This window comes from Penaeus chinensis, chromosome 19, assembly GCF_019202785.1.
Source record: "Penaeus chinensis breed Huanghai No. 1 chromosome 19, ASM1920278v2, whole genome shotgun sequence".
NCBI classification, from domain to species: Eukaryota; Metazoa; Arthropoda; class Malacostraca; order Decapoda; family Penaeidae; genus Penaeus; species Penaeus chinensis.
Window position 1 is genome coordinate 24,805,427 of NC_061837.1, and position 17,500 is coordinate 24,822,926.

At 48.0% G+C, this 17,500-nt stretch overlaps 1 protein-coding gene across 12 annotated transcripts in view; it reads right to left on the bottom strand.

The window, feature by feature from the left end:
* Window positions 1–17,500, bottom strand: part of LOC125035455 (phosphatase and actin regulator 2-like) — a 424,170-nt gene that overhangs the window by 35,016 nt on the left and 371,654 nt on the right. The window contains exon 2 of one of the 12 annotated variants that reach the window (XM_047627865.1): window positions 12,718–14,119. The exons of 10 other annotated variants lie outside the window; for them this stretch is intronic. In XM_047627865.1, the coding sequence (XP_047483821.1) occupies window positions 12,718–13,867 (1,150 nt within the window). In that variant the 5' untranslated portion in view covers window positions 13,868–14,119. Of the gene's footprint in view, window positions 1–12,717; window positions 14,782–17,500 lie in introns of those variants that run through there. One more of the 12 variants, XM_047627866.1, reaches the window with a different exon arrangement.

Genomic DNA, 17,500 nt, shown 5'->3' on the forward strand with positions numbered 1-17,500 from the left:
ATGCAATATATATATATATATATATATATATATATGTGTGTGTGTGTGTGTGTGTGTGTGTGTGTGTGTGTGTGTGTGTGTGTGTGTGTGTATGTATATATTACAAATCTAAGCCATTTTCTTCTTAGTCTCTATCCGCCTTCTGTTACTGCTTTAAAAAACAACAACGACGAAAAGAACGGCGAATACAATACCATTTACTCACCATCCCCAGCATCACCATTACTTACGAAAACCTCCCTTTCCCTCCTTTCCCTCCTTTCCCCTCCCGACCTCCCTTCCAACCGGCCTCCACCGCTCACGCTGCACCTGCACTGGGCCCATCACGCGAGCGTCCGTCCCCGCCATCTCAACCAGCTCGACACCGAATGCATCTCAACCAAAATATCGGCAACAGTCCTCCCCAAGACACAGTTTACCGCACCATCTCCCTCTCCCCTCCCACTCTTCCTCCTCCTCCCCTTATCCCCACTCGGTGCTTCATCTTCATCTTCCTCTTCCTCTTCTCCTTCTTCTTTTTCTTCTTCTTCTCCCCTCTTTTTCCCATCCCCTGCTCTTCCCCTCCCCCCCCCCTCCTCCTATTCCTCCTCCCGCACCCACCTCGCGATACATTGTGTTCCATTTACCCGGCAAGTGTTAGTATCACACGCTCGAGAAGTAGATGTGTCACACGCCGTTTTAGCTGACCCCACTTGTCACACCGAGCCCCGCCCTCTTCCTCCTTCCCTTCTCCCAAGTTTCTCCTTCTTCTTCTTCTTCTTCTTCTTCTTCTTCTTCTTCTTCTTCTTCTTCTTCTTCTTCTTCTTCTTCTTCTTCTTCTTCTTCTTCTTCTTCTTCTTCTTCTCCTTCTTATTCCTTTCTGCATCATCACCTCCAACCAATTCTGTACTAATGCAACCTCCCTCTCTCCTTCCCTTTCCCGCTCCCCCTCCTCCTCTCCCTTCCCCTTCCCCTACCCCCCTCCTCCTCTCCCTTCCCCCTTCCTCCTCACCCTTCCCCCTTCCTCTACCCCCCCTCCTCCTCTCCCTTCCCCCTTCCTCTACCCCCACCTCCTCCTCTCCGTTCCCCCTTCCTCTACCCCCCCCTCCTCCCTCCCCAAGTGTTCGCCGGCCACATACTGTCTGGCGCCACATTCCTCCCTGACCACACCTTCGCCACAGTAAATGCTTCATGGCTTCGTGCCGTCCGCTTCGTCCGACTGACTGTCTGGCTGAGGAGACTGAGATGTTGCAGGAGATGAAGTAGAGATGATGATGAGGTGGTAAATTACGAAACATAACGACCACATTAATGGTAAGGTTGATTTCGGTGGTGGTAACATTAATAAGAGCAAAATAATAATAACAATAATAATGGCAAATTAATAATAATAACAATAATAACAGCAAAATGATAATAATAACAATAATGATAACAAAATAATAATAACAATAATAATGGCAAAATAATAATAATAATAATAATAATAATAATAATAATAATAATAATAATAACAACAACAATGATAATAAAAAACAATGGTAATAAAAAAATAATGATAATTATAATGACCGTAATAATAATGATCGGAATAATAATAAAATCACCGCAACAACACAAAGAATAACAACAACAACAATAATAATAATGATAATAATAATGATAATAATAATAATAATAACATCATAACTAAAATAACAATAAATATAAAAACAATAACAAGAATAATGATAATGATAATAATAAAAACAACAGCAACAACAATATAATAATAATAATAATAATAATAATAATAATATGAATGCTTGAGTGAGTGGTTGAGAGAGAGAAACACGACAAGATTCCACTCCGGTAGTAACTCAAACCCTCCACACACCTCTCCTTCCACCACAGGTAAACCACTCTCTTGTCCCTCATCACACACACGCATACTCACAAAGACACCTGCGGAGGGAGGAGCATTCAGTAGTGGGATACACTTGTATACATAACTTTAGTTAAGGTATTTCACTAGTTCACTGACTCTCTCTCTCTCTCTCTCTCTCTCTCTCTCTCTCTCTCTCTCTCTCTCTCTCTCTCTCTCTCTCTCTCTCTCTCTCTCTCTCTCTCTCTCAAACACATACAAGTACATACATATGCATACATAAACACGTAAACTCCTAAGTACACGACCTTCCGCGTAGGTAAATATGTAAATTAGATACAGCTCCCTAACTTCCGTCAAAAGACCCATCTCTTAAGGCGTACGGAAGGGTTTGGAGTGGAATGATAAAGAATAAATAAACAGAAGGCAAATTAATAATAATGGTGAGCAGTGGAAGGAGGACGAGGATGAGGATGTTGTTGATGATGATGATGGTGAGGAGGAGGAGGAGGAGGAGGAGACGGAGGAGGAGGAGGAGGAGGAGGAGGAGGAGGAGGAGGAGGAGGAGGAGGAAGAGGAGAAGGAGGAGAAAGAAGAAAAGGGAGCAGGAGAAGGAACGGCAGCAACAGCAGCTTCATGCGATGACAATGGTGACGACAGTAATGTTAATCTACACAACATAAAACAACACGACAAACGAGTCCAGGAGCCAACAATAACAACAACAACAACAAAAAACGAAGCATTACCTCCAAAAATGGCTTAATACGCCATCAATGGCCTCGTTACAAGCGGCCTCCAAGTTCTGTTTGATCTATTGCTCCCATTCTCCTTCATTCTCTAATTCCTCTCTCTGTCTCTCTATCATTTCTCCCTCCCTTCTTTCTTCTCTCTCTATTCCCCTCTCCTCCTTGCCTTTTTCCTTTTCTTTTACTCCCTCCTATATTTGGAGGAGGAGGAGGAGGAGGAGGAGGAGGAGGAGGAGGAGGAGGAGGAGGAGGAGGAGGAAGAGGAGGAGGAAGAGGAGGAGGAGGAGGAGGAGGAGGAGGAGGAGGAGGAGGAGGAGGAGGGGTTGAAAAAAGAAAATTAAGATGATGATGATGATGAAGAAGAAGAAGAAGAAGAAGAAGAAGAAGAAGAAGAAGAAGAAGAAGAAGAAGAAGAAGAAGAAGAAGAAGAAGAAGAAGAAGAAGAAGAAGAAGAAGAAGAAGAAGAAGAAGAAGAAGAAAAAGAAGAAGAAGAAAAAGAGGAACAGGAGGAAGCCAGAGAGAAAGTTCTGACACAGAGGAGATAGATTCAAACCGAGATAAAAAGAAGAAACCCCAAGTGGTGAGAGGGAAAAGCATAGAAAAACAAACAGGAGATGGAAAGGATTAAAAACAAAAAGAAAAAGAAAAAGAAAAAGAAATAGAAAGAAGCGGGAGAAGACGACGGGGAACAGAGGAAAGAGGAAGAGAGTGATGTTTGCCAAGTCACTCAACCCATTCCGTGGTCGTCCACCTTCCCCTTCCTACCATTCCTTGAGGTTGAGTCCACATAACCTCCCTACCCCTTCACCCCCCCCCTCCTCCCCTTCTTCCTGGACCACCCTGTCAACCTCCTAGGCTATGGGGAGAGGGGAAGCAAGGGGCAGAGAAGAGTAGGAAAACTACTACTACTACTAATAATAAAATAATAGTAGTAGTAGTAGTAGTAGTAGTAGTAACAATAATAATAATAATGATAATAGTAGTAATAATAACATTAACAACAATAATAATAATGAGATGAAGAAGAAAAAGAAGAAGAAAGAGGAAAATAAGAGGGAAAAGGGAAGGAAGAAAAAAAAAAGGATAAAAATAAGAAACAAATCCGTTGTCCTTCAAGAGCCAGAGCATAATCCCTTCAGCCCTTCCCTCTGCCTTATGTTGGCCTTCTCAGCCCTTCCTTCGAAAATCATGCAAAATGAATGAATGACAATGGGGAAAATCCCGTTACAAGGATTGGCAGTTGGGGTTTCACGGTGATCAGGCGCTCCCATCCTTCGCTCCCTTCCTCTCCCCCATCCTCCTTACACCCCTCCCCCTTTCCCCTTCATGCACCTCCTCCCATCCCCCTCCTCTTTCTCCTCCTCCTTGCAACCCCTCTTCCCTCCCCCCCTCCTTACAAGCCCCTTCTCTTTACCCCCTTCCTCTTCTTCTCACTCGTCCTTCCTCTTTTCCTTTCTCCCTGCACCCCTTCTCCATATTCTTCTTCCTCCCTCTTGCATCATCCCCTTCCCTCTTCCTTGCACTAAATACTTTCGACTGAAGATATGCGATCAGGTTTTGTTAAACTGCTACATTCTCCTTTGTACGTGTCTAATCAATGCAAGTTCTAGCGCTTCACTCGAGAGCATATACGCCCACGCTCGCGCGGAGAGATAACGATCGAGATAAAGATAGAGAAAGTGGGAAGGAGAGAGGGAGGGAGGGTGAGGGAGAAGGGGAGAAGGGGAGAGGGAGAGAAGGATAGAGAAGGATAGAGACAAAGGGGGATGGAGAGAGAGAGAGAGAAGGAAGGAATCCGGCGTCGACGTGTGGACGATCAAATGATCTGTCATCAACTTCTGCTCCACTGGATTGCTATTCTTCACCTGCTCATTCCCATTCTCCGTCGGCACCTAATTCTCCATCATCTTATATTCCCTTTCCTCCTTCGCCTTATATTATCGTCAGTCCTTTCCTCCTGTTCTACCTGTCCATTGCAACATCACTATCATCATCCATCCGTTTCGTATCGTCTATTTTTTCCATATCTCTTCGGCCTCCTCCTCTTCCTCCTCTTCCTCCTCCTCCTCCCGTTTTTCTTCCCCTTCTCTTTCTCCTTCTTCATCTTGCTCTCACGCCCACTTTCCCGTAAGAACGAAACCAAGAATGAAGTCATGTTCGAGGAAGTTTAAATTGAAAAAGGACAAAAAAAAAAAAAAAAAAAATCCACAGGCATGAAGGATCGACGGATTCCTGAGCTGACAGCTTCCCCAAACATGGCCGGCCAAGTTGGTCAAGGGTGCGGAAGGTAAATTTCTCTCTCTCTCTCTCTCTCTCTCTCTCTCTCTCTCTCTCTCTCTCTCTCTCTCTCTCTCTCTCTCTCTCTCTCTCTCTCTCTCTCTCTCTCTCTCACCTTTCACCCCCCCCCTCTCTCCTTCTCTCTCTCTCTCTCCCACCTTTCACCCCCCCTCTCTCCCTCTCTCTCTCTCCCTTTCTCCCAAAAAAAAACTCAGGACAGCTTGTTGAAGTGCGAGTGGGAGAGGGGGAGGGGCGGTGACCATGAAACAAGAGTAGGACATGAATTTTAAGTATTTTTTAATAGTTTGGGGTTGAAGGAAGGAGGAAATGAGGAAGAGAAAGAGAAGCAGATGAAACGGATTGTAAACAAAGAGGAGATGGAACAGGAAGAAATGAGGATAAGAAGAGGAGGAAGAGTTGGTGCTACGAGGAAGAAGAGCTAGGTGGGATAGGGAGGGAGAAGAATAAGAATGAGAACAAGTAGTCGAACAAAAACGGGAAAAAATATCTCTCGTTGCAGCACCCGTTGACGAAAGCAAAGACAGGCAAAAAGCAGAATAAGAAATAGGACGGAAGAGGGAGAAGAGGAAGAAGAGGAAGATGAAGGAGGCCTAGAAAATAGAAGGTAGAGATTGAGACGAGGGTCAAGGAGGGGAAGGGAGGAGAGGGGAGGGGGTAGAGGGGGAAGGGGAGGGGGTAGACGGAGTATCAACAGGATGCAGTGCTGATGTAACGCTGATGGCATGTGGGGGAGTGTCGGGGTGGAGACGCTGTGTGATGAAGAGACGAAAGTGACGATGTGATGAGCGAAAGGAGAACCGAAGGAGAATGAGAAAGAAAAAGAAAAGAAAAAGAAAGGAAAAGGAAGAGGAGGAGATGAGAAGAGAAGAGAGAGAGGGGGGGGGGGAGAGAGAGAGAGGAGAGAGAGGAGAGAGAGGGGAGAGAGAGATGGGAGAGGGAGGGAGAGAGAGAGGGAGAGGGAGAGAGGGAGAGGGAGAGAGAGAGAGAGAGAGAGAGAGAGAGAGAGAGAGAGAGAGAGAGAGAGAGAGAGAGAGAGAGAGAGAGAGAGAGAGAGAGAGAGAGAGAGAAAGAGAGAGAGAGAGAGAGAGCGAGAGAGAAAACAAGAGGAAACAAATGAGAGAAGAGAACAGAAACAGAAACCAGAGAGCAAGACAAACTATCGCTCGCCAAGAAAGGAACGGGAGGAACAGAGGAGAGAGACCGCTAACAGAACCTGCAACAAGGACATGTCAACAGGACGGGCTGGTGGCGGGCGACATTCTTGCCTCTCGCGGACTGGTCTCTCCGACGACTTAACTTCCGTTCGTGATTAGCATACCAACCTCCCTCCTTTCACTATCTCCTCTGTTTATTCACATTTCCTCCCTCGCATTTTCGTGCATCCCTTTCTCGTTTCATTTTCTCCTTTCTTTTCCAATCGTTTTTTCTTCTCTTTTCTTCTCTTCTCTCACCTTAACCTGTCTCTTTTGTCTCCATTGTATCCTTGCCATCTTATTCTTCCTTTCTTTCTTCCTTCTTCTCTCATCCCCCCCCCCCCCGTCCCACTCCCACATCTACCTCTTTCCCTCTTCCTTCTACCTTCCCTTTCACACCTCTCCCCCCTTCCTTCACCCCTCTTTACTTCGCGTCCTTCTTTACCCCCTTTTCTTCTCCTACCACTTTCCTTCTCTTCCCTCTACCCCCGCCCCCTCCCCGTCTTCACTGCGTCTGCGCCTCCCCCCGAATCAGCCCCAAGAGCTGCCCACACCCCATCAGCCATGCATCATTGGTCCTCCCGGCGGCTCATAGCACACGCACGCTTTCGCCACCCACTAAACTTCAATCGTCACGCCCACCAGGCACCCATTCTTCCTCATTCGCACTCTTCTCTCTCTTTCCCCTGTTCATTACTCTTTTTTTTCCTCTCCTCCTCCTCCTCCTCCTTCTTCTTCTTCTTCTTCTTCTTCTTCTTCTTCTTCTTCTTCTTCTTCTTCTTCTTCTTCTTCTTCTTCTTCTTCTTCTTCTTCTTCTTCTTCTTCTTCTTCTTCTTCTTCTTCTTCTCTTCTTCTTCTTCTCCTTCTTCTTCTCTTCTCTTCTCTCCTCCTTCTTCTTCTCCTCCTTCTTCTTCTTCTCCTCCTTCTTCTTCTTCTCCTCCTTCTTCTTCTTCTCCTCCTTCTTCTTCTCCTCCTTCTTCTTCTCCTCCTTCTTCTTCTTCTCCTCCTTCTTCTTCTTCTCCTTCTTCTCCTCCTCCTCCTTCTTTCTCCTCTTACTCGCAAGTAGCCTAGCTTGTTTTTAGGCCGCGCGGTATGACGCATTCATATACAATATTCAAAGTTCAAGATTTTTACATCGTTTCATCTTCTTTTCTTGTTTCTTTTCGAACAGACTTAAATATCATTCACTTGACCACTTTTAAAACCACTGGCTAGCGTTTGGAATTTTCGCAAACTAGCCATATTCACTTGGATTTTTTTTTTTTTTCAAATTCTTTAACGAATGTCACATCGATAACGGCGCGATCGGCAAGCGCTAAGTTCCACTGGCGATACAGTTCCATATATCGGGTAAAAGACAAACAAACAAACAAGCAAACGCGTAGCATCAGATACTTCCAAAATAATGTGTATATGAAAAAAAATGAGGTATACCAATATTACTTTTTTTCCAGAAAATGAATCTACACACTTATTCATTCGTTTAAATCCTCCGAACACATATAAACCGATTTTTCAGAAAATCTCAACACATCGCGAACAGAGGAGCTTCGAGACGCACACGAACTCCCTCGCACGGACCGTTGACAACTGGCGGGCGGGAGGGGGGATATGTGTGTTGTGCGTGTACATGTGTGAGTGCGTGTGTGCGTACGTTACCACTGGCCGTGTAATATGTGTGTGACTCACCGCACATCTGTTCGTTTTGTATACACGAACACATATATTCAGACATGGAAACGAACATCCCCACATATACTTGCTAGTTTGGAGGCAGCGACCTGGAACTTGACTCGAACGGAAAATCATCCGAAAATTGGGTCTCCCCCAAGTCGAAATTCATGCACAGCCCATTTTGCCTCACGATCGCCCGCATTTCCTGCTGCCTTCTAACGTGTCTTATAGGCCTAGGAGGGGACGGAGGATGTGGTGAATGCCTAAGGGAACAAGTGGGAAGATGGAAGGAAGGAAGGACAGGTGGAAAAGCAGGTGGAATGGAACGGGGGAGTAAGTACGGAAGCAGGAAGGGAGTGAAGGCGGGAGAAAGGGGGAGAGGGAGAGACAGACAGACAGACAGACAGACAGAGAGAGATAGGAGAGAGAGGAGAGAGAGGAGAGAGAGGAGAGAGAGGAGAGAGAGAGAGAGAGAGAGAGAGAGAGGGAGAGAGAGAGAGAGAGAGAGAGAGAGAGAGAGAGAGAGAGAGAGAGAGAGAGAGAGAGAGAGAGAGAGAGAGAGAGAGAGAGAGAGAGAGAGAGAGAGAGAGAGCCTCGCAAGCTGTAGGTCCAATCAGAATGCCGTTGTTCCTTCCCACAGGAGTGCCCAAGTATCATATCTGTACCCGGCCATACCCCCCTCCAACCCCACCCTTCTTTCCTCATCAGCTGTTCGACACCACGACACATGGTCAAGGTGCATGACATGTTTCATCTTACAGAATGTTATGCACTTGCTTAATGTCTGCTCTACTTCCTGTCTCTCCGCCCCCCCCTCCCCCTCCTTCCTCACTGTTAGTCTCTCATTCTTCCTCACATATCCTATTATACGTCCAAGGCTGAATCTATGACTAAGAGTATTTTCCTCTTCCTCCCTCCATTCCTCTCTCTTTCTCTCTCTCTCTCTCTCTCTCTCTCTCTCTCTCTCTCTCTCTCTCTCTCTCTCTCTCTCTCTCTCTCTCTCTCTCTCTCTCTCTCTCTCTCTCTCTCCTTCCCCCCTCACATTTAAAGCCGACTTACTCGTTCAAATCTACGCTTGGTTACCCTCTATGAATCGCTGATATTCCCCTACAGCTGTCCCGCCCACCTAACGAGAGACGCAGCTCCCCTGACACACACACAAATTCAGGTGTCTATATATGTTTACGCTTTGAACGACACACCTGCGTGTTTGTGATGCAGTTACCCATCTTTCTGCTTACGCTAACGAGAAAGTGGCATAGAGTAACGGCCGGGCAAACAAACCAACAACAAACATTCTCTGTTTCTCACACACAAACACACTGCCGCCGTCTTCGACCTCCATCCCTCCTTATGAGAAAACAAATCGCAACGTTTCCTACATCTGGCAGCCATGCATCGAGGTTGCAGCCTGACTGATGTATAATAACACCCAAACCACGTGTCTCCGAGACCGGCCAACCGGGAGGAATGGGGAATATAGTGGACGACAACACGGTATTCGGCCAAACACCGTCGTTCAGCCGCGAGCCGCTATGCGATGATTGCAAAGAGGGGGGAGGGGGAGGGGGTGACGGGGTTTGGGGAGGTGGAGGAGGAAGAGGATGGGAAGGGAGGGGGAGCCTGGAGGGGCCAGGCGGGGGAGGAAGCTGTGTGCCGGATGCTCGCCGTGGAAATCCGATGATCAGTGCAGGATCGAGATGATGGCGCCCTGCGAGGAGCCGAGAGGTGTGGGGAAGTGGGAGAGACAAGCGGGAGAATAACAGTAATAATACAAATAGCAATAGAGAAAAGAAACGAGAACAAATGGGACCCCACCTCCCCCAGAGCAGGGGAAAGAGAGCACGACAGGGGAGAAGGAGACAATGATAACAAGCATGTTTACCGCGATGGCCAAGTCGTTAGCCTGGCGAGCAAGCGGGCATTCGGACATTCGGATGCGGCCTCGCGCGGGAGATCAAAACAAAATAGCAGGCGCTTTTGTTTAGGGCGATGGCAGGGGCTGTTGAAATGATGGCGAGAAGGGAAAGGGAGTACGAGCGATCCCTCTGCGAGAATGCGCTTGGTCGTTACAGCAACTATCGTCTCATTACAGCGACGGGGAAGGTTGTTTACAAAGATGGGTCTCTCTCCGATGCGTTGGCGGCGGTTTCTCCCCGGCGCCGAGTCCTCGTTCCTGTGATCACATCTCTCCGCTTATTAATATCTATCTGTCTATCTTCCAAACTCTTCCTCTCTTTCTCTTACTCCCTTTCCCTCTCCCCTCCCTCTTCTCCCTCTCCCCCGCAACGGGCGTGACGTTACAAGGCGATCTACGACCGTCTGGAAATCTAGAAATCTTAAAAGCCTCCGTCACCGAGTGTGGGCGTGGACATTGAAGGACGAGCATCCGCACCCGAGAAATTCCAGCCCGCCACGCCCATCCTACGAACCATAAACCACGCCCATCTGTCAGTCTAAAATAATAATGAAGAATTAAACTAAAAAAACATCCTGCCTCTTTGCTCCTTGGGCTTTGGATTGGATATATGAAGAGGAAAGTAAACAGGCAGGCAAGGACAACCTGAGAGAGAGAGAGAGAGAGAGAGAGAGAGAGAGAGAGAGAGAGAGAGAGAGAGAGAGAGAGAGAGAGAGAGAGAGTGAGTGTGAGTGTGTGTGTGTGTGTGTGTGTGTGTGTGTGTGTGTGTGTGTGTGTGTGTGTGTGTGTGCGTGTGCGTGTGCGTGTGCGTGTGCGTGTGCGTGTGCGTGTGCGTGTGCGTGTGCGTGTGCGTGTGCGCGTGCGTGTGCGTGTGCGTGCGGGCGCCAGTGAGCACCTCAACTTCACTCAACTTCTTTCCGTGTTCCTTCCTTCCCGCCTTTCGCGCGTCATGGCCATGCAATATCTCAAAAAAGTATTTAAAAAACGACCTGACAGTTACCTGGCCGACGTCTCGCTTTCCCTCGGGGCGTTCCCACACCTCCTCGGCTTTTCCTTCCTTTTCCCCTCACTTCATCATCGCTAACTTTCATCGGCAACCGTTTGATAATCTCCACGACTTTTAGTTCCTCCTTTCCTTTTTCCTCCCTCCCTCCGTCCCTCCCACCCCCCCCCCTCTCTCTCTCTCTCTCTCTCTCTCTCTCTCTCTCTCTCTCTCTCTCTCTCTCTCTCTCTCTCTCTCTCTCTCTCTCTCTCTTTTCTTACTCACTCACTCCTTTTAATTTTTCTCTTTCTCCTCCCCCCTGCTTTCTCTTTCTCCCTCCCTCCCCCTCCACGACAACAATGCATTATTCTGCAATCGCCGATAAATTCCCTTCGCTTTATGCTCACAATTCGGTACAAAATTACCGATAACTTTACGCTCATCTGATTATCACACTTAGCACTCTTCGCTAACCTGATTGAGGCATAACGAAATCTTTTCCCGCCAACTTTCCTTTGTTTACCGCCGTGGCGCTGCTAACTGCATGCATCATATCCCATATAATAGATTAGTAAGGTGCGATGAACAAGATTAAGATAATATGAACAAAAAAAAAAAAAAAAAAAAAAAACACGAGGGACAAAAATGGGAAAAAATATCGTTTGCAACACAACGATATCGAGATTCTTTTTGATTCTCACAGCTCGGCGGGTAATAAGAGAGTATCTTTGCTTCGGTTTAATAACACACTTTGTGTTGTCGATAAATCTATAATGAACACCAACAAACCCTCAGGATTCTTGGTTCTCATAAACCGAAGAAAACGCAAGATTAGGTACAGGGAGGACCCGTCTAAATTTAGCGTCTCACTCGATACTGACACTTATCACAGGCTGTTGTTTCATTCCTACAACATTCAATTTCTTTCCCAGCCTTCAGAATGAATACACTTTGCAATAACCCCACGGGAATTATAGTTGATAATCTGATTCCACATTAAACATGGGTGTTTTAAATCTCTGAATGCTCACAGGCTTGTACTAGGCACAATCTAACATCAATCGCTATGTTGCCACATCAGGCTGGGAGATTCAAGTACTTCCCCTTTAAGGATGGAAATATAATCCACCGAATCCTAAATGGAATTTTTACCGTACGTTTTCACGGTTAGTGAATATCAACAAAATATAAATATCAAAACAATGAAAGCAAGAATATACATTAAACATGCACACAATGTTAGAACCGCTCCACAAGCCCTCGTCCGTTACATTTGAGGACAGAAGGCCCGAGGCTTTATGCCTGTTTCTTATACTACAGGTCTTCTGACTTTATAAAGAATATGACATACGTCAGACTTCGTAAAAATGCCATACAGCAAACAATCTAACGTTCTATGCCGTAATGCGAAAATTTCTAACATTTACCTGTTTTAATTCTCGACACATCCAAAATGTATTGATCTTGCGGCAGCGATGGTGCATAGCAACTATGACAAGCATTCCAGTTACGTGACTCTCAATTGTTGATTATATTCGAGAAGTTATGTAGGTCAGGCTGCCCATGGTACACACGCAACCAATAAACTTTCATTCATCTGTGTGGAAGACCATGTGTGTGTTAGATCACATGTAAACAGATGATGAAACTGTTGGGCACCTGTTTGGAAAGAGCAGTATCCCCCCTTCAATCACAGGTTTTCAAATGCGGCAGTCAGTAATAATGACACTGATTCTCGTACTGGCCCAAACTGAACAATGAATAAATTATTGTAGTGGGATTTTCGATCGGTAATTAAACTTCAATGTTTGCTACACGCTCCCCACCACCGCCAAGTATAGCTCAGTCGGCTGAAAAGATTAGCATCAGTTTAATTATAAAAATTCTACGTTCCGACATTTTTAACATGGAAAAAGCAGGGCAATCCAGCATGCAGTTAGTAACTCACGTCCGCAAACAGCCACTTCGCCCAACACACGGGGGACGTAATAGTTGGTTCTGGTCTTTTCAAAAATATCTTATCAATGTGTTAGTCACACACGGGGTCACACCAAAGTTACCTTGGGGCAGGATGCATGGGAACGAGCTTTGCGACCTCGGTGAGTCGTCGATGAGGCCGATCTCGTCCCAGACGTCCCTGAGTTGTGCCGTCACCTCCGCCCACAGAATGTCTCCAAGTTCCTCTCCTTGGGGCTCCTCCCGGGTTTCTCCTTGGGGTACACCTCGTATCTCTGCCAGAGAAACTCTCCTCCAATGTTCCTCCACATTCGCCTGCTGCTGTCCCTCCTCCTTCTTCTCCTCTTCCTCGTCCGCTTTATCCCCATCACTTAGTATCACTGGTGCACACGAGTTAAAGTATTCTCCGTGAAACACCACCTCCTCCTCCTCCTTCACCTCCTCCTTCTCGTCCTCCTCACTGAGCACTTGCTTATTTATATCTCCTGGGATATTTTGGGGATCATAGGGCACGAGTGCAAGGGCATCTGCGACTCCCTCCAGGCCCAGAGTGTTCTGTTGGCACTCAATCACGCACTGTCCGTCACACTCGGAGCTTTCTAGCCCTTGCAGCGTCTTCCCCTCCTCCTTCCACTCCTGTCCCACCACCTCCGCTCCTCCAGCCTTCGCGTCATCACCTTGGGGCGTGGGCACGGGGTCCCCAACACTATAGGAGGGGGGAAAGGAGTCCTGCTGACCGTCCTCCGTTGCAGAGGCTGGAGGAGTGTCATCAGGGGGCGTCACCTCCACACGAGGGACGTCCAGGATATTAGCAGACTCTACCTCGACTTTCTTGCCGGAAAAGCGTCGTGGGCGCAGATCCTCGAGGGGCGTGTAGCCGGCCGGGAAGGCCGGCGGATGGTACAGCGGGGGTCCGTTCGTGAACGAGGGCGTGGCGGCTGCCGCAGCGGCGGCAGTGTACAGGTCCAGCACGTCGCCATCGCACGGGGAGGAGAGGCGGCGGCGGTAGATCCCCGGCGTCCCCAAAAGGTGTGAGCACATGTCGGACTCCACGGGACGGCCTCCCCATAGAGCCACGCTCACGCGCTTCTTGTCCCGCCGCCGCGCCCATGGACCAAGCGTCCACGCCTTCATGGCCTCCAACAGGGACATCTTCCCGGCGGCGGTTCGGTCGCTGGCCGGCACAAAGGTCTCACGCTGCGAGTCTTTGTCACCTCTCGGGCACGGCGGCGGCGAGGCAAGGTCGCGTGCCATCAACACGCGAAGCGATCGAGCAGGGAATTCTAGTCAAGGAGGTCACGCGAGGGAAAAGCAGCGAGGGGCAGGGCCATCAACAGACGGCCGGCACAGCCCCCGAGCAGGCCAGAGAGAGGGAGCCACGCGGGGCGCCCCGGAGGTCCTCGACATCCTCCTCTCCGCCAACGTCCATCATCACCTCTGCGGTCATGGGAACTCAGTCGCGCAGGATGCAAAGCTACTTAGCATCAACGCCAATGCAACAGTTCTCTGCAAAGGAAACATTACCAAACTGCCAGTCGCTCTATCAACAAGCACTATCGAACAATTCCACATTCAAAGGGTCGCACGATAACTAACGTGGCTAAGGATGCCTAGCGAGAAGTCCCAGGGAGCCAAAGCCACTTCCCAAATGAGGCCCTAACTGGTAACCGAAAAGCTCCTTACAGAAACGTCTGCGAAGGAAGCTGAGCACAGGTGGAGGGAGAGGGGCAAGACGCAGGCATGGTCGACGCCAGCAGAGGCCGGAGGATAATCGGGAGAAATTCAAGGGCGGGAGGGGGCAGGGGAGGGAGGATGACCTTTAACAACCAGCGGCCCAATTCTCCACCTCTTTCTCCTACTCCTCCTTTTCTTCTTCTTCTTCTTCTTCTTCTTCTTCTTCTTCTTCTTCTTCTTCTTCTTCTTCTTCTTCTTCTTCTTCTTCTTCTTCTTCTTCTTCTTCTTCTTCTTCTTCTTCTTCTTCTTCTTCTTCTTCTTCTTCTTCTTCTTCTTCTTCCCCCTTTTCCATCCCTATCTTCCTTTAAAAAGCCAAGATCAAGTTCTCGGTTTTAAAAACCTGCACCGCATTACCCACGTCGTCATAAACCCGAGATAGGAAAGCCTGAAGAAATACAAGATCTTGTTTAGACAAAACATACACACACACACACACACACACACACACACACACACACACACAATATATATATATATATATATATATATATATATTATATGGGGGGGGGGGGTTTATTTCTCTCCCTCAGTGTTATTCCAAGGTAATCTTTTATATTCCTATTCCAAATCCTTATTTTTCTCCTTCACTGCCATTTCCACCGCCTCCTCCTTTCAACATGACTGGGCTGATAGAGCAATCTATATTCACGTTTGGATTCGGCTTTGCATATTGCAATTATCTGTATTTCACTGATGTGGGTAGAGAGACAAACAAGCAAGCTGGCTTTTCTATTGGCATATTAGATAAAATGTTGGTCCTCTTCTTCTTCTTCTTCTTCCCCTCTCTATCTACTTCTTCTTACTTTTTTTTTTCTTTATCCTTCCTAACTCCTGTTGTTGTTTTTTCGTAACTAACGTTTTCTTCTGATCATTCCGTTTTTTTAATTGTATCTTTTCTGAGTCAGCCCCTCCCCCCCCCTCTCTCTTCCTTTTCCTCCCTCTCTTCGTCCTCCTCTTCCTGTCTCTCTCCCACCCTCATTCCTTCCGAACACGTCCCTTTTTTCCTCCCTCTCTTCGTCCTCCTCTTCCTGTCTCTCTCCCACCCTCATTCCTTCCGAACACGTCCAACTCCGGCGCAGCATCCCTTCCTTCCAGGCAAGTTGCTCCCGAAGAGGATCACAACATCCACAGGACACCCCCAGGACACCCCCACCCCACCCTCCCCCTCCCCACCTCCACCCTCGCCCTCAGCCTCCCAAACATCCCGGCAGGACCCGCCACCTTGGCAGGATCAATAAGAAAGTTAAGGATATAACGGGATAGACGACCTGCCTCCCCCCCCCCCCCCTCTTGCTTCCAGTCCGCAATCCTGACCTTCAGCAAATACACAGCTAGGCCTACGTGAATGACGAGGACAAACACGAGAATCTACAAACACAAAATTTCCTTGGGAATGAATAAAGCCAGGGGAGGGAGGGAGGGAGGGAGGGAGGGAGGGAGGGAGAGAGAGAGAGAGAGAGAGAGAGAGAGAGAGAGAGAGAGAGAGAGAGAGAGAGAGAGAGAGAGAGAGAGAGAGAGAGAGAGAGAGAGAGAGAGAGAGAGAGGGGGGGGGGGGGGAGAAAGAAATATATACACACAGACACACACATACGCACGAGGAAAACGAAGGAGAAAAATGAAACTGGTGGAAGAAAGTGGAGGAAACACTACACGAAGGAGGAAACAAAAGGAATTAGGCGAGAGTGCATGGTGTAATAAACGGCCAAGAAACAAAAGCGAGAAATGAGAACAGCCAGGGAGAAAGGGGGGGGGGGGCGCGTGAAAAGGCGGCGGAGAGAAGTAGAGCAAAATGGTAAAAGCAAGGAAAGGAGGCGAATTTGGAAGAAGCCAGGGACGACGAAAGGAGAGGAGAGGAGAGGGACAACGCCTTACCCTCGTCTCCCTTGAGCTTCAACTTCCCTGACCTTCCCCCTACCCCCTCCGCCTCTCCTCTCTACTCTTCTCCCCCCCCCTGGCGTCCCTCCCTCCCCTCTCCTCTCTTTTCTCATCCACTCTTTCTACTACGAGGTCGCAGCGTCTCAAACAGGTAGCTGACATGCGCGAGGAAGGAGAGGAGACCGCGGAAGGGAAAAAAGAGGAGCGAGAAGAGACAAATAAGAATGTGAGGGAAGGTTAGAAAAAAAATATATAGTGGTAATGTTGGAGATTAGAATGAGAGGGAATTTAAAAGTAAAAATAGAGGAATCGAATGGAAAAGAAGGGGAAAATATAATGGGGGAAAGATTCGCGATGACTTCTGGGGAAAAGAGCGCGATCTTTTTTCCCCTCCGCCCCCCCCCCCCCCCCTCCCTCGCAAAGCGCCGCCCGATCTTTTAAGCGACAGAGCGCGCTCACGTACTTACGCGCGAATTCACAGTAAAGAAGCGAACATTCCGTTCTGCCGCGAATACTAACTACCTTCGTTGGATAAGAGCAAGAACTCCCTCCGAATATCTCTCTTCCTCGCACTGATTTTCCCACCTCTTCTTTCGTCTTTCACTCTCTTTCTGGCTTTACTTTTTACTCTCACTTGTCTCTCTTTCTGCCTCGTGCAGTGGTAACGAAGAGAGGGTGCAGATTCAGATGAAAGATGCATACGAATGCACGCATACATATAAAGGAGAAAAAATGAAGACACGCTTGCGATACTAGGCAAGACGCTCTTCTGTTTTCTTTTTTTGTTTTGTTTTGTTTGTACGACCCCGTACAAGTGTACGCATGCAACCCGAGTCGACAACGAAGCCTCCCTATGCAAACCGCACAGCCACAACCGTGACGGCAAGCAGCACGTGCACACAGTGTGAAGCTTTACCGTCTGTACTAACCTAGACCGATACCCGACCTCTAACCCGCTAAGTCAAATTCAAGTGAAACCAGCGAACATTTCCGGAAAACTCAACATCAAAGCTACACCTGCTTTCGCACCTGCAACCACCTGCCGCCACCGCGTTTACAAAACCCAGCAACAAGCGCAGGTGTCAGGCTAGACCCCGTGTTTACAGTCTTCAGGCCTCCTCCCCTCCACCTCCCTCCTCTCCTCCTCCACTCCCCATCCACACCTGTTCCTCGCAAGCCAAATCCACGCTAGTAAAAGTCATCCTGGGCTATTAATATCCACTCGAGAGGGACAACTCGGGGAAAGTCCTCTCGTCACTCACAGGTAACTAGCAATCC